General features: G+C 49.4%; 1 protein-coding gene across 8 annotated transcripts in view; it reads right to left on the bottom strand.

Moving 5' to 3' along the window:
- Positions 1-6: 6 nt before the first annotated feature.
- The window catches only part of PIGZ (phosphatidylinositol glycan anchor biosynthesis class Z (Gwada blood group)), a 40986-nt gene continuing 14302 nt past the window's right edge, over positions 7-26690 (bottom strand). Inside the window, exons 1-3 of one of the 8 annotated variants that reach the window (XR_016442899.1) lie at positions 9390-13749; positions 4873-5064; positions 7-2641 (exon numbers count right to left, since the gene is read on the bottom strand). Coding sequence is in view for 1 of the 8 variants with exons in the window: in XM_090051092.1 (XP_089907218.1) it covers positions 13760-13898 (139 nt within the window). In the remaining 7 variants the exon portion in view is untranslated. Of the gene's footprint in view, positions 2642-4872; positions 5065-8790; positions 13899-14554; positions 14945-26690 lie in introns of those variants that run through there. The other 7 variants (XR_016442903.1, XR_016442900.1, XM_090051092.1 and 4 more) reach the window with 7 other exon arrangements.

Here is a 26690-nt window from a genome sequence, read left to right as displayed (position 1 = left end):
TTCAGACCTGGATATATTCAGACTGGTAGATATAGAGAGCTGTAGATATATGAAGGTGGAGATATGCAGAACTGGAGATCGTTAGGAAGGCAGATACTCAAAGCTGGAGATATTTAGAGCTGGAGATATTCAGAGCGGTTGATATAGAGAGCTGTAGATATATGAAGGTAGAGATATGCAGAACTGGAGATCTGTAGCAAGGCAGATATTTAATGCTGGAGATATTTAGAGCTGGAGATATTCAGAGCGGTTGATATAGAGAGCTGGAGATATATGCAGGTGGAGATATGCAGAACTGGAGATCGAAAGAAAGGCAGATATTTAACGCTAGAGATATTTAGAGCTGCAGATATTCAAAGCGGTAGATATAGAGAGCTGTAGATATATGCAGGTGGAGATATGCAAACTTGAGATCTATAGAAAGGCAGATATTTAAAGCTGGAGATATTTGTAGCTGGAGATATTGAGAGCAGTAGATATAGAGAGCTGTAAATATATGCAAGTGGAGATATGCAGCACTGGAGATTGATAGGAAGGGAGATATTTAACACTGGAGATATTTAGAGCTGCAGATATTCAGAGCAGTAGATATAGAGAGCTGTAGATATATGAAGGTGGAGATATGCAGAACTGGAGATCTATAGAAAGGCAGATATGTAATGCTGGAGCTTTTTAGAGCTGGAGATGTTCAGAGCGGTTGATATAGAGAGCTGTAGATATATGCAGGTGGAGATATGTAGCACTGGAGATGTATAGAAAGGCAGATATTTAAAGCTGGACACATTTAAAGCTGGAGATATTTAGAGCTGGAGATATTCAGAGTGGTAGATATAGATAGCTGTAGAAATATGCAGGTGGAGATATGCAGAACTAGAGATCTATAGAAAGGCAGATATTTAAAGCTGGAGATGTTTAGAGCTGGAGATACTCAGAGCGGTAGATATAGAGAGCTGTAGATAGAGGCAGGTGGAGATATGCAGAACACGAGATCTATATAAAGGTAGATATTCAAAGCTGGAGATATTTAGAGCTGGAGATATTGAGAGCGGTAGATGTAGACAGCTGTAGATATATGCTGGTGGAGATATGCAGAACTGGAGATCGATAGAAAGGCAGATATTTAAAGCTGGAGATATTTAGAGCTGGAGATGTTCAGAGCGGTAGATATAGAGAGCTGTAGAAATATGAAGATGGAGATATGCAGAGCTGGAGATGTATTGAAAGGGTGATATATAAAGGTGGAGATATTCAGACCGGGAGATATTCAGAGGGGTAGATATAGAGAGCTATAGATATATGAAGGTGGAGATAAGCAGAGCTGGAGATATATATAAAGGGAGATATATAAAGCTGGAGATATTCAGACCGGGAGATATTCAGAGGGGTAGATATGGAGCGCTGTAGATATATGAAGGTGGAGAGATGCAGAGCTGGAGATATGTGAGACATTCCTCTGCAACAAGGTTTTAAAGGGTCACAAGTTTGAGGGAAATGTTGCAACACTGCCCAGGGACAGCATAAAGGAGCAGGAGAGGGAGGGAGAGACTTTCTGAATCGGGGACCGGGATAGTGGGGGTCCTACTGTGAAAAAGGGTGAGAACCACTGCTTTGAAGTAGCAGTGAGAGGTGCGTAAGAAAGGCTGCCCCTGTGCTCATGAAGGGAGGGAGAGGGCAGCAAGAGACAAGGTAGGCACATACAGTACGCAGGTACAGCATTCACTTGGCAAAGCTGGGCAAGTCCTGCCACTCCTGGCTTAGGAAAGAGCCCCGTGTTCCCCAGGCCGGTTGGGCAGCCTTGTGCTCCTATTGCTGGCCACAGACTTTCTCCAGCCATCCCCTTCTGAAAACCCAAGTGTCCTGCTAGCCCATGTGGTCATTAGTGCTCCCCTCCCATCGTAGAGCAATTGAGGGAAAACCTGACACATTGTTCCAATGGCTCCCTCCTTGGGCACTCGTAGCAGCAGCAGCAAGGCCAGGCTGACCTACCCACGAGCATCTCGCTTTGCGTCAATGCTCTGCTCTGCGCTCTAGGAGTTAGGCGTGATCTTTTGTTGCAGGGAACGGCCGTTCTTTTGCCATCGTGCACCGCTGCCGACGTGGCGGGTTGCTCCCCGGTCATCTCCGTGGGCTGTGAAGGGACTCATAAGGAAAAGGCAGGGGCCGGCACCCTGGGGAGGCTGCTTCTGCTGCAGCAAAGAGAAAACAAACTGAACCCAGTGACAACAGGCCGCCGGGGACGTCCCTGCCGCCGTCACGATCGGAGCATGCGGCTCCTCGGTCGGACTGCTACGGGCTAGAACCGGTTTCTTCACAGGCTGCATCCGGACCACAGGTTTTTTGACCCCTCTTTTACCAGACCGACTCTAAGACGGCATAGACACAGGCAATCTTTGGGGTATGACAGGATGCTGGCAAGGAAGCGGGACTGAAAAAGGGAACTGTGATGCCTAAAACCTTGCTTCTGTCTGTCCAAACCAGGCTGTTGGTGCCACACAAGACATCACAAAAATTCCAACCTCTCCCATGGTTCCTAGACCTTCACAACAACAACAACATCACCACCTGCATACTTAAATCATTTGGTTTCCTTCTTCTGTCACCTGTCTGGAAACTTCCTTTTCTTACTGGGAGCTGCCAGATGCTTTGTTGGCAAAGTGCATGGGGAAACAAACAATAGTAATAGTTAGAATCAGAACAGGGATAATATTACTAGTACTAACATGACTTACTGAAATTTGCTGAATGAAAAATGCAAGTCTCATCCATGCCTCTTCCTTCCCTCCCCCCCCCCCCACTATCCTGCATGGACATGCAAGAAATAAGGTCCAGGGGGCAGGGGGTGCGTCTCAAAAACAGGGTGCAGTCCCACAACTGCAGCCTGTACTACAAGGCTTTCTGCTTTCTTCCCACAGTCCAAAACACCAAGGTGTCACAGCCCATATCTCCCAAGCAGCGCAGATTGTTTACAAGTGCCTGCCAATCACTCTAGTCAAAGTCACTGCCAGCAGCGCATAGCCCAGCCCTGGGGGATGCAGAGGGAGACCTGGGCAGTCTGGGGTTGCTGAACCCTCACCCAACTTTGACCTCTGGCCCCCTGAACCTCTCCTCCCTCTTCCCCCAGGCACTTGGCCAAGCAGCCAAGAATGCCCCCGCCCCTAACCCTGGCCCTTTAACAATGACAGTTAGCAGAGGCGCAGTAAAGGAGGAACTTGCAGCCCCCTGACCCCCAGTAAGACTCTAACATGGGCCCCTGATCACGTCCTTTTCTTTTTCCTGTCCTCGTGACAAGTTACATGGAAGATTTGACAGATTTTGTTGAACTCAAAAGGCCACACTGAGCGCTTCCATTACAGCTTTCCACTTACACTCTGGGCTGTCAACTGGGTATCTTGGCCCCCTGCCATGCCAGTTCCCCTGCTCAGCAGGCTCAGGTTTGGACAGGGGATGTGCCGTCTCACAGATATCACCCTGGAAAGCACAGTAGGGGGGAGCAGAACAATTTTGCTTCCCTCCAAAAAATTCCTCTGACAGCTGCAGCTCACACATGCCACACCCCACCAATGGTAACACACAACTGCAAGTCCTTGTTGTTAATCCATGACCACGCAGGACTTCTGCGGGGCCCTCTGTGCATCTCCTTAAACCAGTCCTCCAGCACATACAGGAGACAGGGTGGGTACCCAGGGGAAGCACCAGGGAACAGGAGCGCTGGGACACAACAGCTCCTTAAATGCAGAATGTGTAAAGAAGCAGGGATGTTAAGCAGATGGTGATGGGAAAGGCTGCAGGCAGATTCCCCCTCTGTGTAAGCTGAGAATATAGTCAGGGCCTGATAGATCACACTGACTAATGCAGACTACAGACCTACTAAAAGCCTAACTTATGAATGACATGTGCTTAAGCTGGCATACAATGAATAAGCCATGAGCCTACCCTTACATCCCAAGGGACAGCCAAAGAAAGCGGAAGAAGAATCTTTTTTCTCGAGTCTTTACCGCTAGATGAGACCGAGAGCGAGTAGCTGCTTTCTGGAACGGTGGGAAATGGCGGCTACAAGCATTTGGTTTTGTGACCCTGTTAGAAGTTAAAATAGGTCTAAACAGCAGAGCGTAACAAACACGAGGCTAGGAGGGTTCCCAGGCAGGCAGGGAAAAAGAGATGAGCGGTGCTCCTCCCTTCCCGAGTTGGAGTTTTCCCAGGGAGGCAGGCCCCCGCCATCGGCATGTCCTGAGCGCACAGGAAAATGGATTCGGTCCCATTCCCAAAGTTTCAGCAAAACAAGTCTGCGTGACACCCATCCATTTAAAAATCTCATGTAAAAATTAGGTTTAAACAAAGACCTTTACAAAGTAGAGACGACCTGCTGTTAGCCTCCCCCTCCCTCCTGCATCTCCCCCAGCTGGTAGGCTTGAGAATCTGTACTGTGGTGTGACAAGTCACTAGGTAGGCATAGCGCAAAGGGCTTATTCTTATGGCTCGAGGTGTGATCAATAACAGGGCATATTATAGCCCTGTCTCTAGCCACTTTATCTAATTTGGAGGGTTGTAATCCTTTATCGGCTAAGAGGGACCAGAGCATCGCTAGGAAATGTCATTGCATCTTCGCTTCACGTACAAAAAGGGGAATTAGCAGGGACCCAGGTTTTCCGTTCGCCAAGGAAACATGCAGTAAAACCCAGTTTGTCTTCTTAAGAAACAGCCCTCCCACCCCCCCAGTAATGACTCTGAAACTCCTGCTAAGCTTGGCCCTACTCACAAAAGTTAGAATACAGAATAACAATGCTAACTGCATAATGCAAGACGATACTGGCTAAAAGGTAAAGAAAAAAAACAAACATATTCTGCCCCAATTCATACTCTCAGAAAAAATACCTGCCAATTTTGATCTGGAACGATTATACTTAGCAGACCAAAGAGGCCCCTCCATGTAGAACCATATTCCGTCACTGCTAAAGTACCCGGCGTCCACTCGAGTCCAAGGTGAGGATTGCAAGGGAGTCCTGAACACTCCTCGCCATTCTTCTGCTACATTACATTACTCCTCACTCCCAGAAGCGGTTCAGTCTGAAACACCACAAGTAGCATGTGAGAGAAGTTTTGGAGGGTGTTGAGATGTATAGGCCAATAATTACATGCAATGCTAATGAGGCGACCTCCAGAAAGCATGGTCCCAGGCCTCGCCTCAGTTTCCCAGCTCTCCGCTCTATTGGCCAAGCGCTCCTGACCTCAGACAAACAGGGTGGAATACACAAATTTCAACCTGAACTCTATAAAACCCCCGCACAAAGGTAGAGATGTGCGATTCTGGAACCGGCCTCAAACCTGCAAGACGGATTGCAAGGGGCCGTGGCACCTTCCCACCCAGTACTCTGTATTCTTTGTTTTACGTAGCTGCTGTCAGGAAAAGTGCCCGACTACTAATATCCCGATAGACCGGCGTACATTTTTTGAAGGAGCTTGCTCCGGCTTGTCTTCTGCTTCTCCAGAGCCATCCCGGGTGTAACATGTGCATCTACTTACACGAGGGGTGCACAAAATACTGCCCACGGGCCAGATCCAGCACATGGAGGGACGTTGTCTGTTCCTCGGTCCCGCCCGGCCCAGGCGCTGTCCGGCCTGTGGCACGCCCTGCCATCCCTGGGAACGCAGCAGGGCTGTGGCTGGACTGCCCTCCTAGGCAGCCTGGACAGCAGTGGCTCCTTCCAGCTGTCACTGCCACTGGCTCCAGCACCATGGTACTGGCAGGTTCCCACATGCACAGCCCCGATCCCGGCCCGCCCCGCCCCAGCTCTCGACGTAGCCCAGTGAAGGAGACTGGCCGGAACCTGTGTGCACAGCCCTGACCCTGCTCTGGACTCACCCACCCACGCTGACCAATGGCACCAGCAGCAGAAGCCGAGCAGAAGCTGCTGCTCGGTGAAAAAGAAAAGCTGTTCCTACCCTGCCGCTGGGCCCTTTTTGCTGCAGCCGCTCATAGCTTGCACCCAGGCTGCCCTGCATCTCCTCTGCACTGCCGCCGCTGCCCAGCAGTGATAGTGGCAGAGGTGCAGAAGGGCAACATGGGTGCAGGCTCCAGGTAGCCGCAGCAAGAACAGCCCAGCCACTGTGAGAGGGCGGGGCCATTTTTCCCCCATGCCAAGCAGCAGCTTCTACCCGACCGCTGCCAGTACTCAATGTGGGTGGGTGGTCTGGAGCAGAAGCAATGCCGGCGAGATTTGGGCCACGAGCTGTGCGCGCAGGTTGTAACTGGTCCGCTCTGGCTCAGGCGAGTCCAGAGCGGGCGTGGGGCAGGCTGGGATTGTCCGCTGTTGGTAGTGGCAGGGATGAGCCACACAGCCTACAAGCTTGGCACGTTTGGGGCTCAGGCAGAGGAGACAATGTTGACTGCCCTGGTGCAACTCCCCAAAACTGCCTGCGTGGCCCACAACTCCAAATAGTTGCCCAACCCTGGCTTACACCAACGTCCACCGTATACAGGAGACAACGCTACCACTGCACAGCCAAAGGAAGAGGGACGAGAGAACTGAAGCAGATAAACACCTTAAAGCTGAGAGAAGCAAAGAGCAGGAGGCAAGGAAGTATTCTCCCCGCCTCCCCTACAACTCTCTAAAGGGAGCTGGTGAAAAGTGGTGCAGGCCTGCTGCAGACAGGGACAGGACAAGGGATTTCATGGGAAGCCTTCAGAGGAAGGATGAGGCTAGGAAACACTTGTTAGAAATATTATTAAAAATGCATTATCAATAAGTCTTGTTAAAACAGTGCAGCTGTCAGCCCTCCCTGGTGTCTTGTTAAAACAGTGCAGCTGTCAGCCCTCCCTGGTGAAAAAACTGGGAGAGCTACTGAGAGCTCTTTGTATTAAGGTATCACTCCCTCTTTGTTTTGCAAAGTTACTATCTCTTTGTTACAGTAAAGCATATACTCCTCAGCTTTTCTCATGCAGATAAGAGTAGATTGCAGTTCTAGCCTTGAAGCAAGGAAAATTCAGACTTTTGTAACCTCAGGTACTGTCTGCCCATGCGTAATGAATTAATACATATAAGCCTATCCGCCCCGCATACTTAAGTAGTTAATTATAATACACATGCGACACATGATTTGACGTATTCACATACATGTTTGTATGAATCGGAAATGAGTTGTAAAAGTTCCTCCTTCTGCACACGTGGTCAGGAGAGAGGGGATAAAGCCAGCTGGGCAGTTTCCCTCGGGGGCAGCAGAGTGTTTGATCTTTTGTCTCTCTCTCTGACCCTATTTGCAAATATATACCTTTTGTGTTGCTAATAGAGTGTGTCTGTGGCTGAAGGTTTTTTTCGCCTCCCGAGAAACGAACCGCGATTTTTACATCACACTGACAGAGCCTGTCCAGTAGGACAAGGTCACGGGGCCTGGATAACGGGCACGCAAGGTTCAGTGGCTAACAAGTGCTGAAGCCTGCAGAGATCAAAGTGGTCAACACCTCATCCGGGCACAGGGAGGGAGAATACAAAGCCTGTGGGGTCTGGGCCCCCTGGATCCTGCAAGCCAAGGGGCATCTGCACATTGCTTTTGGAGGGTGCTACCGGCAGTTAGAGGCAAGAGCCGCAGTCACTGGAGGTGTTACCAGAGGAGCGGGACACGCAGATGATGCGCCTCCAGGCAGAAGCCTGAGCAACTGCGGGTGCGTTCTGCCTGCCAAGCGTGTTAAAGGCAGAAACTCGTACTCGCCCGTTACCCGTGGTGCCTGGGATATTTCCGAGTCCCACTTCTGTCACGCTGCAGCTCTTCGCTGACACTGCTTCCACAAACAGGTGCACGAGGAGCAGGTGGAAAGGAAGGGCAGACCCACGTTAGCCAGTGTCATTACAGTGAGACAGCACGCATCGTTAAGTGTGCTGCAGTGGATGAAATAACCCCCCTGGGCCAACCCAGCACATTCAGAGTTACCAAATCACCACACGCACGCACACAAAAATCACCCTTTTCTACACACATTCCTACAAAAAAGGTTTCCAAATCACCATGCATTTTCCCTCATACAACATAACCATATTTCCATACGCTTACCCAGTCACCACACAATAGTTCCCAAATCACCCTAAAGTTACCACGCCATTTTCTAAAAATGAAATCACCATATTTCCACACATTTCCAAAGAAAGGTCCTATATACCACAAGGTCCTACATTCCACAACAACAAAAATCACATTTCCAGGGAAAAAAGTTCCCAAAGCACCACAGAACTCTTCCAATACCACCACATTTCCCTAAACCTTTCCACAAAAAAACTTGTGTATCACCACACAAAATGACAAACCTCCCACCGAAAAAACCCACCACACTGCCAGAAAAAAGGTAGTCAAATCAGCACACAAAACTGCCAGTTTTCTATGGGGAAACCACCATGCGTCCAAACAGTCACACATGTGCCCACAAAAAAAAAGGTGTGCGACCCCCTCACACGACACAACGCAAGCATATGTCCACACGCTTACCCAATCACCACAAACTATTCCACACGTCCCACAACACACCAGTTGCACAAAAAGTTGCTAAATCACCCTAATATTACGAGACTATTTTCCACACACAAAATCACCATATATTGCCACAAACAGCTGCCAAAACACTAGTTTTCCACACAAAAATCACCACATTTCCAAAACAAATCCTTGATCACCACACACCGCCACGTCTTCCACAAAAAAGCACATTTCCCCAAACAAGCTCCCAAATTCCCACAGAATTCTCCCAATACCACCATATTTCCCCAAACACATCACCAGCTTATCACAAAATGACTAACTTCCCACCTGTCAAAGATCAAAGTCTTTGATTTCAGATGCCGATGGCAAAAGGTCAGAGGCTAACACAACAAACTCTGCAATTGTAGTCTATCCCTCTGTATTAACAGTGCTGCATGCACACACCCCTGTCTGTGCCTCATTTCAAATCGCTTGAGCTTCTCATATGAGACAGAAACTAACCTTGACAGCCCAGCACGAAAAATAAAGTACCTATAGTAACGAGATTAGCTAACTTTAATGAAACTGTAAGATCAAAATACTGTGTCGTGCTTACCCTCTTGTGACCAAACAGGCTCAGTATACCACCTAAACTAAAAGAAAGGTCCCCCCCTTTCTTAAAGGATGGGCTGCCAGCATGAAACTTGAGCAAACAAAGAGAGCACAAGTGCCAACTCATTAATTATTCATGCCTGGCATGTGGTAATTGGTCACCTGGCCAAGTATAACTTTGAAAGAACTTCCGCCTGTTACAGGATCTTTCAATAGTTGGGCTTACAGCAGATCACACTTTGCGATGTTATAGGTGGTCAGGCTCAACTTTATTAATGAGGTGCAAAACAAAACAAAATCAATGGTGCTGTGTCCACCAGTGAGCACACACTCACCACGTCTCACGCGCCCTAGTGACACATGAGACTGCTGCTGTTTTCTGGCAAGGTGTTTCCGGGGTTGGTCGCCAGGATCAGGCGGGTCTGGCGTCCTCCCCTCCGGCTGGCCGGGCCGAAGGTCACTCCGTGTTCGAACTGCTCCGTGGGTACGTTCTGTCGGGCGCGCAAAGACCCCAAAGTTCGTAGTGCAATGTCTTTTATACCCTCAGTGATGCAGGGCGGTCTAATCGCGTGTGGCACTTCTTCATTGGCTCGGAGCGGTGACTGTCACATTACTGACAGACCCTGGACTTCCCCTTGAGAAACCCTGTGTGGAAAATCCCAACCGCATGGTTCTCCTATATTGCCGCCCTAGAGTCTCTTATTCACTTAGCAGACCTCTAGCTGACGTATGCGAACATGGCCACCTATTACAAAAGGTTATAATGCATAACAAGTGCAAAATGATTACAACATGCCCCCCTGGCCATGTGAGCCAAGTGGCTTACAACAAATAAGTAAACGAGCTGCTACAATAATGACAGTTAACACACTCTAAACCCTAGAGGGAAAATGGGGCTAAAGCCCAAACACTCAAAGTACAGTTAAACAGGAATCCTAACATGTCTAGTTCTATAAGTTGTTAGAAATGGAATATTGTTAGAAATGGAGTATTGTTAGAAATGCACAGCTTGCATCTTGCACCCGATAAGAAAGAAACACTGCCAAGGACCCTTTTTTTTCCTTTCCCAGCCTTGCCACAGCTTTTCTTATGCTAAATCGCAGACTCTCCCCCAGCTTCTCCCTAGCCTGTCTCATAGAGATTACAGAAGCTGGAATTCAACTGACTGTGTCCTTGAAAGGGGGGGGTGGGGTTGAACTCTTGGCAACCTGCTGTAGTTTCTGAGCATGCTTAATTAGCTGATGCATATTTACCTCTCCATCCTGCATACTTAAGTAGTTAATTATACTATACATGCGATGTATGTTGTGATGTAACCACATGTATGCTTGTATGAAACGGAAGTGAGCTGTAAGAGTTCCTGTTTCTGCACACGTGCCCAGGAGGGAGAAGATAAATACTGCCTGCAAAATTCCTTTGTTGGTCCGGAGTAATCTGAGTTCTTGACTCTGCTCTGACCCTATTTGCAAATACACCTTTTGTGCCATCTAATGAGTGTGTGTCTATGATTTTTGTGGCCTCCAGAGAAACGAACCGCTTTATGCATCAAAGTGACAAGCCCACGGAGGTTAAGACAGACATTTCAAGGTAAGTATTACCATTAAATTTAACTAGTTAAACAAAAATGGAACTTGGCTATTGAACTAGCTTTATAATGCGCTTCGCCTCATTTCTTGGGAGTTAGCATTCGTCTGGGGAAGATACTTGTGATGTGTAATGAGCATGACGGATGTAACCTGACATCGGATACAATGGACAACTAGGCCAATACAGCAAGACCCAACTGAAATAACAATCAAGATTGTAAACAGGGGGGTTAACAGATTTGCCAACCACGGCGAAAGTCGAAGGTTAAATAATGATTCGAATGTGCTTGTTAGCCAATTGAAAGGGGTCTGAACGATTGTGCGTGTGTCTTCTGCTACCTTGCGGATTTGGTTGATAGCTTTGGAGAGGGGTTCTGAGGCATTGTAAATGACGAGACAGCAAGTCTCATGTGGTGCAGTGAGGTTCAATGTTGCGCAGAACCCACCCTCTTTAGCTAGCATAAAATCCAGTACAAGACGGTTTTGGAACGCCATTTTAAAGGTGTCCTGCAACTGGCGATTAAACACTTCTAAAGCATCTGCCATACCGTTGGCGAGTCTTGCTAACAATTCTAAAGTCTGTAACTGCTGAATGGCTAAAACAGAGGCAGAAGCACCAGTAACGAACATACCATATAGAGTCCACCCGGTAGCAAACTTTCTACGCTCAGTGTGGGTCATATTGGACCAGAATTTTGATTCCCCCATGACACCTGTGATTTGGTCAGTGGAAACTACATTGTGGCATTTCCGAGCGTTATTTGGGAGCGTGAGCGGGGTGGTCCAATGAGTGACATTGGAAAACTGATAAGGGCATAGGGTAACCTGCACCAAAATACAGCAGACGTTCGAATGATATGGAAAATGACTATATAAAATGGCCTTGGTTGAATTTTCATCCCGTTGGCAGTAAAACATAGTGTCATGGGGAGCTGGAATTAGCCCCACTAGTGGGGGGTGTTTTGTATTGTAAAGGGCTAATAATGACTTGAGATCCGGGCTAAAGTGGTTGGTAAAGGTTTTAAATGCCTTATGGTGAGCAGATAAACCGAAATTACTCCCTATTGTCATAAAAGCTTTTGTGGAGAACAAACGGAATGCCGTAATATCTTCAAAAGCCCTCCTGGACGTGGACGTTTTGAAGGTACACGGAATAGTGTGACACCCCCCAAAAACACTGGGTGTCGAGGGTAGAGAGTTTAACTTTTACTGTTTGTAAAGCGGCTTGAGGAAGAGATGGGATAGAGAGAGTGACATTATTGGGGTCGGGCACGATGGAGTGTGGTGCTCCCCAAGGTAAGATTATTGCTCCCCAAGGTAAGATTATGGGTAAGATTAAAGCAACCCTGTGGCACATCTTGGACCGTGCAATTGATTGGGTGGGTACCATTCCACTTCCATCCATAAGTGAGGGTTTTAACGGAACAAGTTGTTCTACAGGCTAAATAGTGGATAGTTTTGTTACCGGGGGAATTACGTGTAAAACTCAGAAATAACTCCGTGTAATTAACAGGGATAACGGCTATACGAAAAGGGCTATCTGCAGCTGAAGTGGGTGCATGGGCACAAACCAAGCCTGACGTGTGTCCAGTAAGTAACATCCACTCCTGTGAGGTGCGGCGGAATAAGTTATCCGCAATGGGTAATGGGGATAAATCTAAACTTCGCTTTGCGCGTTTTGTAAAGGAATACATTACAATGATATTAGTTAACAACAAAAAATAGATCAAAAAGAGTAACCATAGCTTCTGATGTCGGCGTGGGAGTACACTCGGTCCCAATGTGGGGGCGGTTGCTCCCGATCCCCTTGGTCTCCCCACAAGTCTCACCCATAACCCCATGAATGACAGGGGCAGTGCCTGTGGGTCTCGCGGCGGCAGCGCAATGGATGGGCAGATGAGAGGTTCAGTATCGGCCTCCTCATCCTGTCCACGGGCGGACGTCGCAAGAGGTTACGATCACGGTCTCTGGTGGTTCGCTCGGTGATAACGTTACCATCGTTGTCCTGGCGGGTTTTCACAATCTCAATAGGATGAACCTGAAGCGGGGGGGTTGGCACAAAGTTGGGCGCTGGAGAAGGAGGCACTGGAGGAGGAGGACGAGTCTTGCCCCGCCCTTCAGGGGGTGGCGGATATAGCGGCGTCACTGGTGGTGGGACAGTAGGTGGAGCAGGGGGCGGGGGCTCCAGTTTGTCTCTGCCGCTCGGCCGTTGTTGAAAGGCACCATCTTTGCTAGCGCGGCTCATGGTAACGACCGCCACTTCATAATCATTCAAGCGGTTAAGGGTGGATATGAGGGTTTCAAGACAAGCATGCAAGCATGCGACTTTCTTTCCCTTCTTTTTCCCTTCTTTTAATACCCCGAGGTCTTCAGCTAGGGCATGCAGCCACCGGTGACTAACGCCGCCGGGGATCGTGGACAGAGAGGGGGGAGCGATTCCTTGCAAGCACCCCTTGTCACCCGCAAGCACCGCGATCGCCTCCACACAACCGTCCCACTCTTGGGAGGGGGTGGCATCCCATTCGGGAGTGGGGAACTCGCTGGCTGCGGCGACCTGCTCCCCTTGGGCCGACAGGATAGAGAAAGCGACTGTGGGATCTCTTAATATGCAGCCGAGAGCACGGCCCGTAAGACGGGCTTCCCAAGGTCTCCTGGGGTCTTCCCCAAGCCACACACAAAATACTTGGGTCCCGTCATTATCGGTGTGGCCGGGAGCGTGATGAAATTGCAGATGGCGCCAAAGTTCATCAGCGTCCACAAGCTGCCCGCAACCAGACGCCCAAGGACATGCCTGACAGCGGGACTGATCATCCCTGTCATGATCTGCAGCCAACCATCCTGTTCATGACGCCATGTTACAGGATCTTTCAATAGTTTAGTTTAGTTTAGTTTGTAGGGTCGGAAGGGACCTGAGCAGATCACCTAGTCCGACCCCCTGCCACGGCAGGAAATAATAATAGTGGGGTCAAATGACCCCAGCAAGATGTTCATCTAACCTCCTCTTAAACACCCCCAGGGTAGGAGCCTGCACCACTTCTCTTCCACCTGCCTGCTTCAGAAGTGCAGCAGCATCAAGGGCAGAGACCCATTTCCAAGTTACAGGGAGTTTGTCCAAAGGCTCACCCAGCCCAAATTTGGCCAATACATGATCGAGACTTAAAGGCAGGGAGGTCGCTCTGTCCAGAGTCCCTTTCCTTCACATCCCATGTGGCTGCCTTTTCACCTGTCACAGCTTGCCCGCTGCTTGTCCTGCTGCAGCTGCAAGAAGGAAAAAGAAAAACAATAAGAACCCACCCACACAAAAAAACACAGAGAGACAGTCTGGGTGTAAGGTATGGAGCCAGACACCGACACAGCAAGTTGCAACGGCTCTCTGTTTGCTCCGCCCCTGGAAGCCCTGTTCCTCCGTCTTCTGTTCGACGGAGGGGTGAGCAGGAATCCCCTCCTTCAGCTTCCCAGGACCGGGTCAGTTGGACGTAGAAAGCCACGGGCCGCGAGCCCACGGACCCAACTCATACCATGGCACGTAATATGGCGCCAGAAGGCACCTGGACTCCTACTGACAGCATGGTGCTCCCCGCCAACCACCGGCTCCCGTGACACAAGGCCAAGCGAAAAAGCGCTGCTCAGGGGCTGCAGTTCAAGAAAGCGGCCCCGCACCTGGAGGACAACGGGCAGAAACTACAGCTGTCCTGACAGGGAAGTCAAACCTCTCAAAGGACCAAAAAAAGGTTCCAAACACCCGCACTCAAGTGGGGGAGGTAATGAAACCCCAGATAGCCGTGAGTGGGGGAAGGAACGACTGGCTCCTTGCGGCTGCCACACACTCAAACCCGAGCGACAGCAAGCTCACAACGCCCCTTCCCTGTCCTAAAGAGCTCGCCGCCTTTAAAAAGACGGCGGACACGATATACCTCTGGCTTACAGGATCCTCGCTACTCCACCTCAAATCCATCAACATACGACACCACCGGAAGCTAAGACACAGCAGGAGGGCGGAACCGAGCCGCTTAGTTCCCTGCCCGCATCTCCGCGCTCCAAGCGCCGCTCCAGCCCCCGGCGGCAGCGCGGAGCCGGCTGCGGTGCCCGCCCGCGTCCCCCCGCCGCAATGCCCGGCGCGGCCACAGGAGGGCGGCTCTGAGCAGCGGTTTCGTCTCCCCTCCTCGACACCGTTCCTTGTGGCTGCAGTGCTCGGACTGAACCACAGCAGGACAGCACTGAGCCGGGCTTGTCTTCATACTTAGTATACCTATTTTTTATATAGATGTATGTATGTATGTATGTATTAACAACAGACGCTACGCAAAAAGAATACATGAATTCTATATATCACCAGTATATCACTAGCCCCATGTACAGGAGATAGACAGAGAGCTAGTAATAGGATCACTGTGTTAACTATGGTGTGCATTATACACGCATGCACTATATGCATAGTGGTATACATACACACCCTTATTGGATACATCTCTGTACAGGTTCAAGGTTTTCTAAGTACACAATGAATAACACTATCACTTCAACCCCATTCTCAATATTATACTACTTTATGCCAAAAATTCCTTACAAGGAGCTAAGAGAAGTCTATACATTAAATAATCCGCGTAGGCAATATCATAGCTTTATCTTGAAACAGTAGTAGTGGTAGCAATTGATGTAACTCAGTGTATATCTATACATATTGGCATAGGCTGAAGGGAAATTTGGAGAACTTAGCAAATTCAAGAAGACCTGCTGCCAGTCTGTGTGCCACCCTCCTCCTGGTTCTTCCCAGCCAATAGAAGTGAGAGCCTATGTTGTGTGTTGGGGATAGCCAGATAGACTTTGGGATAAATGTTTGTTCTCATGTTTTAAAGGTGCAAACAAATAAAAGTTAGGGCTATAGACTTGCTTCTGCCTCTTATCAGAAGCCTACCCACAAGGTTACCTGTATTCTAGATAACTGGGCGCGGAGGGGCAGGGGGGGTTGTTGCAGGGGGATTCCTCCTGTGCAGGTTGTAGACACGGTCAGTAGCTGACAGGATGCATGGACTGTTGCAAACTATGGACCTAGCAGAAGCCTGACTTATATATTACATGTGGTTAAGCTGGTGCAAAATCAACAAGCAATGGGTCTGCATTTACATCACAAGCAATAGCCTGCACGCTGGGCAGATGCAGCAAGGAAAGAGTGGAGAGAGAGAAGCTCCAGAGATGACCATGATCAGGACCCCACCTGAGCCTTGACAGCGTGCGGATCAGCACACAGTGCTCGGGCTCTGGGAGGCGCTTGACACAACTTGAGCCTACAAACCTGGCAAGCAGCTGGGTGAAGCAGTGCATGGGTTGGTGCATGGAGGGCCAGCCCTGGGAGTAGCTCGAGGCTGCTCGGGCCCCACACAGTGCACAGGTTGGCGCCTGGAGAGCTGGCCCGGGGGGCAGCTTGAGGCTGCTTGGGCCCCACGAAGCGCACAGGTCGGCACACGGAGAGTCAGCCCTGGCAGCAGCTCGAGGCTGCTCAAGTTAGCCCCGGCTCCAGGCAGGATAACCAGAGTCCCGCAGTGTGGCTCAGCATTAAACTAAAAGAGCCCCGGTGCCCAAAGCAGGGCTTGAGAAGGGGAAAGAACCCTGGTGTGAGACTTGGGAACCAGAGCCAGTGAGGGCTCAGCTCCCATAGGAGCTCCCTGGATGCCTAACGCGGGTCACACGGCCCAGAGGGCAGGACCCTCAACTCGAGGCCAATGGCTCCAGAAGGCCTGAGATGGTGTGGGAACCCAGAGGCCAGACTGACAGCCCCCAAAGGAAGGACCATGAGCTACTGGGAACCCGGGTCCTGCAGGGGAAGTGCCCCCAGGCAAGGGACCCTGGCAAAGTGGGCAAGGGGGAAGGCCCCGCACACCCTCCGCTTTCCAGGGTTGAAGGGGAAGAGACCCCCAAATGTACACCAGGGAGGGTTCTGTGGAAGCCCCAGGGGGCCTAGGGGGAGAAGACCCTCTCCCATTTGAGGAACCAAGTGGTTGGAACCCAGATAGGGTGCGTCTAATATCCGGTATAGTTAGGTATGTTATTTGGTATCTATTGTTATTGTTGATGTTATAAATAGTTGGATGTATTAATTCTGTGTAATGGGCTCTGTAAAGATGTCTTTATTAGCTAACCCACCTGTGGTATAAACTTGCTGGACTGACTGTCCTGGGATCCACCCCTCTCCTGGGCCCGAGGCACGGGTACTTACCCGAATGCTCTCCCTAGGGCAGACTTCCTCATGCTAACAGATCTTTATATGTATATTTGTTTCTATATCTGTAATGATATCTATCTTAAAGAGTTTTATATATAAATGCTGGTAACTCTATAAATTGTATATAGTTAAGAACTTTGGGCCTGGGCTAACTCTATAGAGGATAGAGGGATCCGCCCGAAATTCTGGCATCCCTCCTGCCTATCCATCCCATCCGATTGAGAACAGGGCACACCTTTGATTATACTGATTGAGGCACGAGTAGGATTCAAAGAGCTTTAAAATGATAAAGATACCAATAAAACATAATGTTCAACTGATACCTATAAACATATTAAAATGAATGTGTTTCATTTTAATCACAGAAAAGCATGGATGCTAGGGGTTTTCATCAGAGATTTTGCATTTTATTTTTGTTATCAGACAAAACCAGGATCCCTCGGAATCAGTAAAGGAATTGCAACTTCCCCACAATTCTGTCTCTAAGCTTGTAAAAAACTTCCTATCGTAAAAGGGATGTAGTCTCGTGTCTTAAAAGACTCAACAGTACCTGGTTCTTGATAAGTGCGTCATCAAGTAAAAAACCCTCTATGTAAATGTAGCAAACTTACCCATGCAGCCCAGCATGTTGGGATCCGAGAATCCTCCTCATGATTGGTGGAGCCCATCCACCAATCAGCTAACTGTGGAGAGGGGCTTGCCCCACCCCTGCTGGGGGCAAAGAGGAGAAAAACAGACAGAATCCTTGCACGGGTTCAGCAGACTGCTCCAGAAGCTAGCTTCTTGGTGTGTGTGGCAAAGTGGGGCTCCCTGACTAGCCACAGTGCTAGTTCCCCACCTGCCTTTGGTCACCCCACCCACCTGTCTCACCTGCCATGCCTTGTTGTTAATTAGTTGTTAATTAAGGCGGGAGGCTGCCCATTCCAGCCCCAATGCCAGGGGGCGCTATCTGCAGCTCCGTTCCTCCCCTACGCCGCAGCCCAAGCCTCGCAGATGGCATCCAGATGACAATGCTCCCGGCTTACAGCCGGACCAAGCTTAGCCCTCATTGTCAGGCCACAGATACACGCACATTCATACTGCGGCCTCTTGCACTCCACCCCCTCTCACAGGGTCTCTTTCACGCACCGACAACTTATACTGCCTTGCTCCCCCTTGGAGAAGGCCCCTTAGGCCATAGGCTTTAGCTAGCTCATACCTTGGGTAGCAAGACATACCATCTTTTGGGTCTCTCCTGCAACCCTCACTGGGGTAGTGGCCAGCCAATTACCTGACCGGGTCTAAGCTTGCCCTAGCCCCTCCTGGGGCAACTCTATACATTCATACATGCTGTCTAGTTTCCCCATCACTGGGGTTCCACACCTTCCCCCTCGCTGGGACCCCTCCTCTCTACCCCCTTTCTGGGACTACCCCTCACTGGGGCATTCTTAGCCCACATCACGACTGGTGCTCCAGGGTCTCATGGGGACTCTCAACGCTCCCCCCCCTCCACCCTTGGAGCAGCAGGTCATTGTGCTCTACTACAGCTCTTACTTTAGAACCACTCTCAGCCTCCCAGCAGTGGTGGACTTACCGGGGTCAGGACTCACCCCTCTCTCTCAGACTGAGTTCCCCTTACTCGGCCTCTGGCCCAAACTGCAGCCTCAGGCATCCAAAGACATACTTTGGCCTCCCCTCACTGGGCAAATGATACTGGGCTCCCAGCCCTCTGGTTTTTCCCCTCACTGGGGCCACAGGGCTTCCCTCCCTGGTGAGCTCAGGTGACTGTTGCCACGCCTGACCCAAACTACCTCTCCTTGGGGTGTTGCACCCCACAGGGCTCAGGCAGCTGCAGCCGTGCCTGGCCCCACTACCTCCAATGTTACATGACCCACCCCTACAGCTTCTGCCCTTACCTCCAGGATGTTGCATGGAGTCTGGCAGCCAGGCAATGTTACTGCCTGGCCTGCCAGCAGCAAACTGCCCTGTTTATATAGGTGGCCAGAGGTCTAAAATGGCTGCCGTAATCAATGACCTGCTGGCTGCTTGGCTCTGCTCTTAAACTGGCAGCACCAACAGTGCCCTGCCACAGTGTGCAGCACAGCACACAGAGTTCAGACCCTGGGAGCTGCGTGAGGCAGCTCGGGTCTGCAACCTCTGACATGGGGTCAGAGACACAGTGCACAGACTGGTGCATAGAGCAGGATCTTTGGAGCCCCTTGAGCAGCTCAGGTCCCCAAGCCCTGGCACGAGGCCAGGAGCTCGGTGCAGGAGACGCTGCACAGAGGGTCTGGGAGCGAACTGAATCCCATGCTGCAAGACGCAGCCCGGGCCTCCGACCCATAGCAAAAGGTTGAGTCCAGGGAGCCAGATGCTGCTTGGGCTACTGAGCCGGGGGGCAGGGACAAGCCAGAGGACCCAGAAGCCCTACATAGCGGACCCGCGTTTCGCGGGACAGCAACCCCTGAAGCCCACTGTGGGCGAGAGAGCAGCTTGGCACAAAAGACGAGGGCCACCCTCCAAGCCTGGAAGCGTGAGTTGTAGGGAAAAAGGATTTTCGTGGCGGGGGAGTCCCCCTTGATTAGTTAAGGGCTCCTGAAAGTGTAGGGCCCACTGGGAGGTCCCCCCCCTTGAAGTTACCAGCTTCCTTGAAGGGTTTGAGAAAAGACCCAAGGAGCATTGGGGTCTCCCTTTGGGGTTAAGTTGATCTTTGAGGCTCTTGTGCCGTAAGTGGTGTGCTGTCGTGCCTTATATCTTGTGAACGCTTGTGTTTGTATATTAGTAGATGAATAGAGTCTTAAATTTATAACTTTGACTAGGGCTGTGCTGGGACCCCCTTTTGCTGTTATTCACCTGTTGTTTATTTGAATTAAAGCTTACTTACTGTTCACCTATACTTACTATAGTTTATTTGTTGATTATCTATATTTATTTTGGGGTTTACATGTTTCAGATCAGATACTTACCTGTATCTGGAGCACTGGTTTAAGGGTATTGTTTATGTTATTTGCTTGGATATCATATCTATCTATCTATCTAGTACATATCTTTATGTCTATGTTCCTTTTCCTTGCGATAAGTTAATGTAAATACTTTGGTATATAGTTAAGTTCCCTCACTGTCCTGGCCTAGTTCTATAGGAAAGGAGGGAAACTGAGCAGTCTGCAGTTCCCCCACAACACACCTGCCAGCTAACAATTCCCTTCAATTGGAGAAGGGGAGTATATATCCGAGTGCACCTGAGCTACAGAAAGGGCTCCATTGCACACAGCTGAAACTGTGTAAAGGACAGTCAGCTTCTAAACTCCGAGTGACTCCACGGCCAAGCAGCAAGGGCCACAAATGTGGCACTGGATATGCTGACATCAGCCAAGGAAATCCTGGCTTAAACTTACTGGTAGTAGTTAAAGCTAAACAAAAGTATACGTTCCTCCCCCATTCATACTCTGAGAAGCAAAATCTGGGAATTTTTTTTCTGCAAGCGCTGCAGTCACGCTGCGGCTCCTCGCCAACACGCTGGCTCCAAGGACGGGGGCACGAGGAGCAGCCTGTGAGAAATGGCAGACCCGCGTTAAACAGTCTAACGTGAGTGAAAACACACGCACCATTTACCGCACCACAGTGGATAAGATGACCCACACGGGTCCAGCACAGCACATTGCCATTAAGACTTCATGACACAAAATGGTTGGTTTTCCACACAGAAACCACCACATGCCCTCAAAAAAGGTTTCCAAATCCCCACACCATTTCCCTCACACAATATAACCATATTTCAATACAGTTACCAGTCACCACACAATTTTCCATAGGCCCCACAACACACCAATTGCACAATCATCCTAAAATTTCCACACCATTTTCTACACACGATATCACCATATTTCCACACTCATTTCCACAAAAAGTTCCCAAATCACCAGTGTTCCATACAAAGTCATCATATTTTCAAAAAAGGTCCCTTCTCAGCAGACACAATGACCAGTTTTCCAAATGTAACCCTAGCCATGGTGCTACCCACGGCCACGTCCGGACGCAGGGTTCTGTGGTGTCAAATTGCCTTGGTTAACCTCCCAGCCCCTAAGGCTGGGGCCACCTCTCGTGGAGTACTTTCTTGTGGTTTCCCCACACACCAGAGTACACACAGTCTAATTTTTTACACAGCTTATTATTTACAAAACAGTCAACATATGAATGAGGTTAACAGAAGAACAGGATATCAATAATCTAATTGCCAAAGGCAGGTATCAATGAACTAAAACACTCTGTACAAACTGAATCAAACACCCCTCAGTACAACTCCCCAGCTTAAAGCTCGGGACTCCAGAGCATTTCAGCAGGAGTACACAGGGTGAGCAAGATATCCACTCTCCTTCACACGCGGCACAATACCCATGGCTGGTGCTGCTGCTCCAGAGAGTCCTGCTCTCTGCTAGAGCCTCCTGGGAAGAGCAGCTCTCCTCTGCTCCATGTCTGCAGTATCTGCACAGAAACACGCACTGTTCCCGCCCCCCAAAAGCACCTTTCTCCAAGTCCCAGACGGCCCCTTGTGCTGATAACTGAAACAACGCCGGGTTTATCACCCACCCAGCCCCGGGCTGGTCCTCAGTTAACTCTCCCCGGATCCTTCCCAGATCAACACCCGGCCCTCCTAGGCAAGTCTACCACACTGTCGCGTCCAAGGACCGGTGTACCCTTGACCTGCGAGCCTGGGTCGGCACGACCGGCTGGATCCGGGTGGGGTAGGTAGTCGGACAGGTGGGTAAGCGAGAGGAGTCAGGAAGTTTAACGCGTCTTGGTTATACAGAAAGTTTATTTTTACGGACACTACAGAAGAATGCAGTGTAGGAAGGAAGTCGTGGTTGCGCGGTGTAAAAAGAGAAGTTGATTTATTCAGTTCAGCATGCAGATATTTTTGTTACACAGATTACAAACTGCGTGGTGCAGATTTTAAGCAAAGCATACAGGTAACTTCGGTCTAAAGACTTTTGTGAGCTCTTGTCGAGAACGGGCAAAACGAATACACCTGAAAACCTTTTACCGTTGGCGGGGAGAGGTCAGTGACTGGCCAAATCGCTGACTGTGTCTCCTGGGCGTGCGTGGAGATCTCCACCGAAGGCGGAAATCTTTCCAAAGTCATAGTTTACAGGGTAGCCTATTACAACACGCCAGGCCTGAATAATTACAGGACTGCCAATCATGACTGTGAACAGACTGTGTGCTCTTAGGTTTCATGCGAGATTGACTGCGCATGTGTTTTACATTTAAGCTGGGAGGGGATACGGAACTATAATGACAAAATATGTTATGTTAGCCTTTTGACCTTTTTGCCATCGGCATCTGACACCAAAGATTTTTCTTTGACACATACTACCCTTTTTCCTCCACGCAGGGCCGTCTGCCTCACAGAGGGAGAAAGGACATCAGTCACTAAGGGCAGGTTCACCTTGTAGGCAGGCGGGTGGCAGGGTGGGTCTTCCCCGAGCTCTGGTCCCGGGTCCCTTCCCTTCCCTGAGCCTGGCTGCCTCAGGAGCTAATCAAAAACATGCATATGCTGTTGCAAGCAACAACTTTCTGCAAACTTTCCCACTCTGCCTTTGCAGGGATCCTGAGCCCTGCTGCAAATACTCTGTACAAACTGAATCAAACACCCCTCGGTCCAACTCCCCAGCTTAAAGCTCGGGACTCCAGAGCATTTCAGCAGGAGTACACAGGGTGAGCAAGATATCCACTCTCCTTCACACGTGGCAAATACAGGAGGAGTTGTTACACACAAAAAAATACAAAAAACCAACATTGTACAATTCCCCCCCAAAACTTCCCATAATCCCTATAAAATTCTCCCAGTGTCACCATATGTCCCCAAACCTTTCCATACAAATGCCTCCAAATCACCACACAAAACTGCCACATGAAACCCGCCACGAGCCCCCCCACATGCCCACACAGCTCCACAGCCCTGGTTGCAGGCCCATTTCCACACTCCCCACAACACTACCAAGACACCCCCACCCCCAGTACCGCCCAGAACTAAGCAACAGAATTGAACAGAGCGCCTTCTGCCGCACTGGGAGATGCGCGTGCCGTGACTGGGTACTAGGCGTGCAAGGCACAACTGTTTTTCTATAAGGACTGTGCCAGGCACAGAGCCAGGGGATTGGACAATTTGGAATGAAAAAGTCGTAAGGAAAAACTTCTTCACAGCTATGGTGTCCAGATTGTGGAATAGGCTCCCTCCAAATGTGGTGCAATCGGCTACCCCGGAAATCTTCAGGTCACCTTGCTGGGGTCGCCTGACCCCAGCTGTCTTTCCTGTCTGGTGCAGGGGCTGGACCCAGTGATTTCCCAAGGTCCCTTCCAGCCTCACAATCTACAAATCTATGAATATGAATCTATGAATAATGGACAAAGGAATGTGTGTAGCATGCTGTGACCCTGGGAGGACAGACGCAGCTGCTGGGTCCCTGCTCGAACAGTGGGGAGCCAGAAACTAAGACCCATACACCCAGTGGAGAACTCAAGGCCAAAGGTCACTGCTGTAAGGTCTAAGGAGCCATTTGCCAGATCGCATTAAGGGGAGGAAACTTGTAACATGGTCTAGGGGTTACTATTAATGTTCACTTGATACACATCAGAAGAATTGCCCTGTCCATCCTTGGAGGGCTCTGGCAAAAAGAATCCTAGTAATAACAGGAGGTATCTACTAAAAGGACTCGTGGAACTTGTTGCCATGTGAGATTGTATATGCCAACAGTATAACCTGGTCCAAAAAAGGGATTAGATACATTTACGGAGGACAGGTCCACTTGGAGCTACGAAACAGATGGGTCAGGGATCACAGGAAAATCAGGTTGGAAAGGACCTCACAAGGTCACATCTAATCCAGCCCCCTGCTCAAGGCAGGATCAGCCCTGACAAAACCATCACAGCCAAGTTTCTGTCCAACCTGCTCTTGAAAACCTCTATGGTTGGAGACTCTACTTCTCTAGGTGGCCTGTTCCAGTGCTTGACCACCCTCCATCAGAACACTCTTCCTAATCTCCAACCTAAATTTCCTGTACTGTAGTTGGCGGCCATTGTACCTAGTCCTGTTCCCCATGACACAGAGAAAAGGCTATTTCCATCCTCTTTATAACTGCCCTTCAGGTAGCAGACCAGCATTATCCAGTCTCTCCTCAGTCTTTTCTCGTTCAGACTAAATAACCTTAACATCCCCTCTGACATTCCTACATCAGCGATGGGTGAGATTGAGCGCTGTAGACATTCCCTGTGCCTGCTCTACAGCACCTATTTACCAGTGTCAGACACAGGCCAATGACTGGCTGAACAAAGTTGGTCTGACCCAGCACAGATGGTTGGTTTGCCACTTCCCGAGTCTGACTGGGCTGTGGAAAGAGGGGAGGCTCTCACAAGTGGATATGTTCTGACAGACTTCCTGATTCAAATCACTTCAACCAACTTAAATTAAGGAACAATTTAGCCCCAAATTCACAATACTTGTGGCCTTGGCTCCATTACCCTGTGGTGACTGGGACCCAATAATGAGACCAAAGTTGGTTGCTTATTTCCAGTTCTTTATTCCTTATTCCCAGTTCCTTTTTCAAAAGCAAATCTGGACACACTAAAAGGTTGTTATTACGCACCCTAAAGAGAGAAGTTAATTAGCTAGGCAGATATACTAACTAATATGTAAAACAGTATCTCACATCAAGTACAGAGCACTAAATGAAAGTCAGGCTAGGGTGGGATTATGGGGCAAAAATACTTCTTGGGCGGCCCCAAACTTCCTGTCGATGCCACTAGGGGACTGTCCCAAAGACCCCTGACCACACTCCTGCCGGCCCAAAGCACGGTTTGGCTGTGCCAGGCTGCCAACTGACAGCCCCCATGTCCACTATACTAAATATAAAGGCTTGAATAAGGAACTGAATTTGGGCTGGGATTATAGCTAGAAATCCTTCTTTGGCCACTCCAGAACACATCTCTGCGCTACCAGGGGACATCTCTGATGAGACTTGCCTGGCCCAAAGCACAGTTTGGCCATCCTAGGCTGCCAACTGACAGCACCTTAGCCACTATGCCAAGTATATAGACCCGAATAAGGAACTCGATTATGGGCTGGCATTATAGCAAGAAATCCTTCTTAAACCACTCCATGCCATGCCTCTGTGGCACGGGGGATATACTCCTGGACATCTCTGACCAGAGATGTGACTGGATCAAAGCACGGTTTGGTCGTGCCAGACTGGCAACAGACAGCACCCCAGCCACTGCACTCAATATACAGACCTGAACAAGCAACTGGATTTTGGACTGGGGTCATACCTAGAAACACTTCATAAGTCACTCCAGACAACAGCTCTGTGCCACCAGGGGACTCCTAGACATCTCTGACCAGAGAACCAAGTGGAATCCCCGTGGTCATTCTTGATGGGCAATTTGCTAGTGTTAAGTATAATGGCTTGAATAAGGAACTGGGTTTTGGCCTGAGATTATGATTGCAAATCCTTTTTGGGCCACCCACACCGTGCCTCTTTGGCACTGGGGGACTCTCCTAGATACCCATGACCAGTGTCTTGCCTGGCCCAGGGTGCAATTTCTTCATGCCAGGCTGCTAACTGGCAGCCCCCCCATGCCTACTGCACTAAGTATACTGACTTGAGTAAGGAATTTCTTTTGCATCTCAAGTAGTAGAATACCTGGATGGTAGCTATGGGTAAGACTTCCTTCCAAAGTGACTTGGCTAGGAGGGAGCTCTGCAGGTTGGTTTGCCACTGACTGTGACCGTGATCTCTTTTGAGCTAGGTTAATAGTTAAGGTTTTGCTTAGGGAGTACCACTGTTCCCCTTCTCCCTTGTAATAAACTTGTTTTAATTTAACATTTGCTAGTGAGTGAGCAGGTTGCTTTAAATGACAACACAGTTTTAAGTTATTTTACCAAGGTTCTGGGTGGCAGCTGGAGGTAAATGTGAAACACTGTTGAAAAAGTCCTAAGGGCCTCTGGGGGAGAGGAGTGCTTTAAATAGAACAGCTCTGAGAGCCACTTTAATTAAAGCACCCGCAGTATCACATGTATTTAGTGTCCCACGCTTCAAAATGGCGGTGGGGGTGTTTTAACAAAGCTGGTTTGAAGAGCTGAAGTTAAAGTGCTGCTCTGCCATTTTGAAATTTGGGCACAATGAATACACGACAGAGGCTGCTGGACTGAGCCAATTAGAACGCTTCAGCAAATCTGATTAATTGAGTCTACTCTGACACATGCTAAATACCGTGCATTGGAGCAGTGCTCCATCACTGATACCTATATTTGCATGCAGTCATTCATCCTGCCACCTACTGCCTGGTGGAACATAAAGGTCTTAAAGGTTGGGTGTCAGCTGGCAGGCTGATGCGCAAAAAGCTAGCATTGTGGTGAGCAGGGACACGCCCAGATTTCTTCAGGAGGCTCCTTGGTAGCGGGGACATGTTTTGGGATGATTCCATGAGGGTTTTGCCCCATGAACCCAGCAGAAGGCCAGCTCCTTATTGGCAGCAATGTAACTAGAATGTGCAGATGGCAAGTAACTTGGTGCCTGGCACGGCCAAAGTGCTGGCTTTTTCCATAGGAACTAATCCCCCATTTATAACATTTTTTCCCATGGGAAAATCTGTTCTGAGTTACAGCATTTTGATTTAACAGGCCACTTTCAGGAACCAATTGTGCCGTTATCAGCAAAACCCGAGTTAGCTGCCCAAACAGGAAAGGATAGCTTGGTCTTGCGTCGTGGGCACTAGCCGTGATAATACGAGTCAAGAGACACAAGAGCGCCAGTAGAAAATTTATTGCTTCTGCAGAAGGGTAGACTCTCGGT

This window comes from Crocodylus siamensis, chromosome 6, assembly GCF_052110815.1.
Source record: "Crocodylus siamensis isolate JL-2025a chromosome 6, ASM5211081v1, whole genome shotgun sequence".
Lineage (NCBI taxonomy): Eukaryota > Metazoa > Chordata > Crocodylia > Crocodylidae > Crocodylus > Crocodylus siamensis.
Note: the sequence above shows the minus strand (reverse complement) of the source record. Positions and strands in the feature narration are given on the sequence as shown.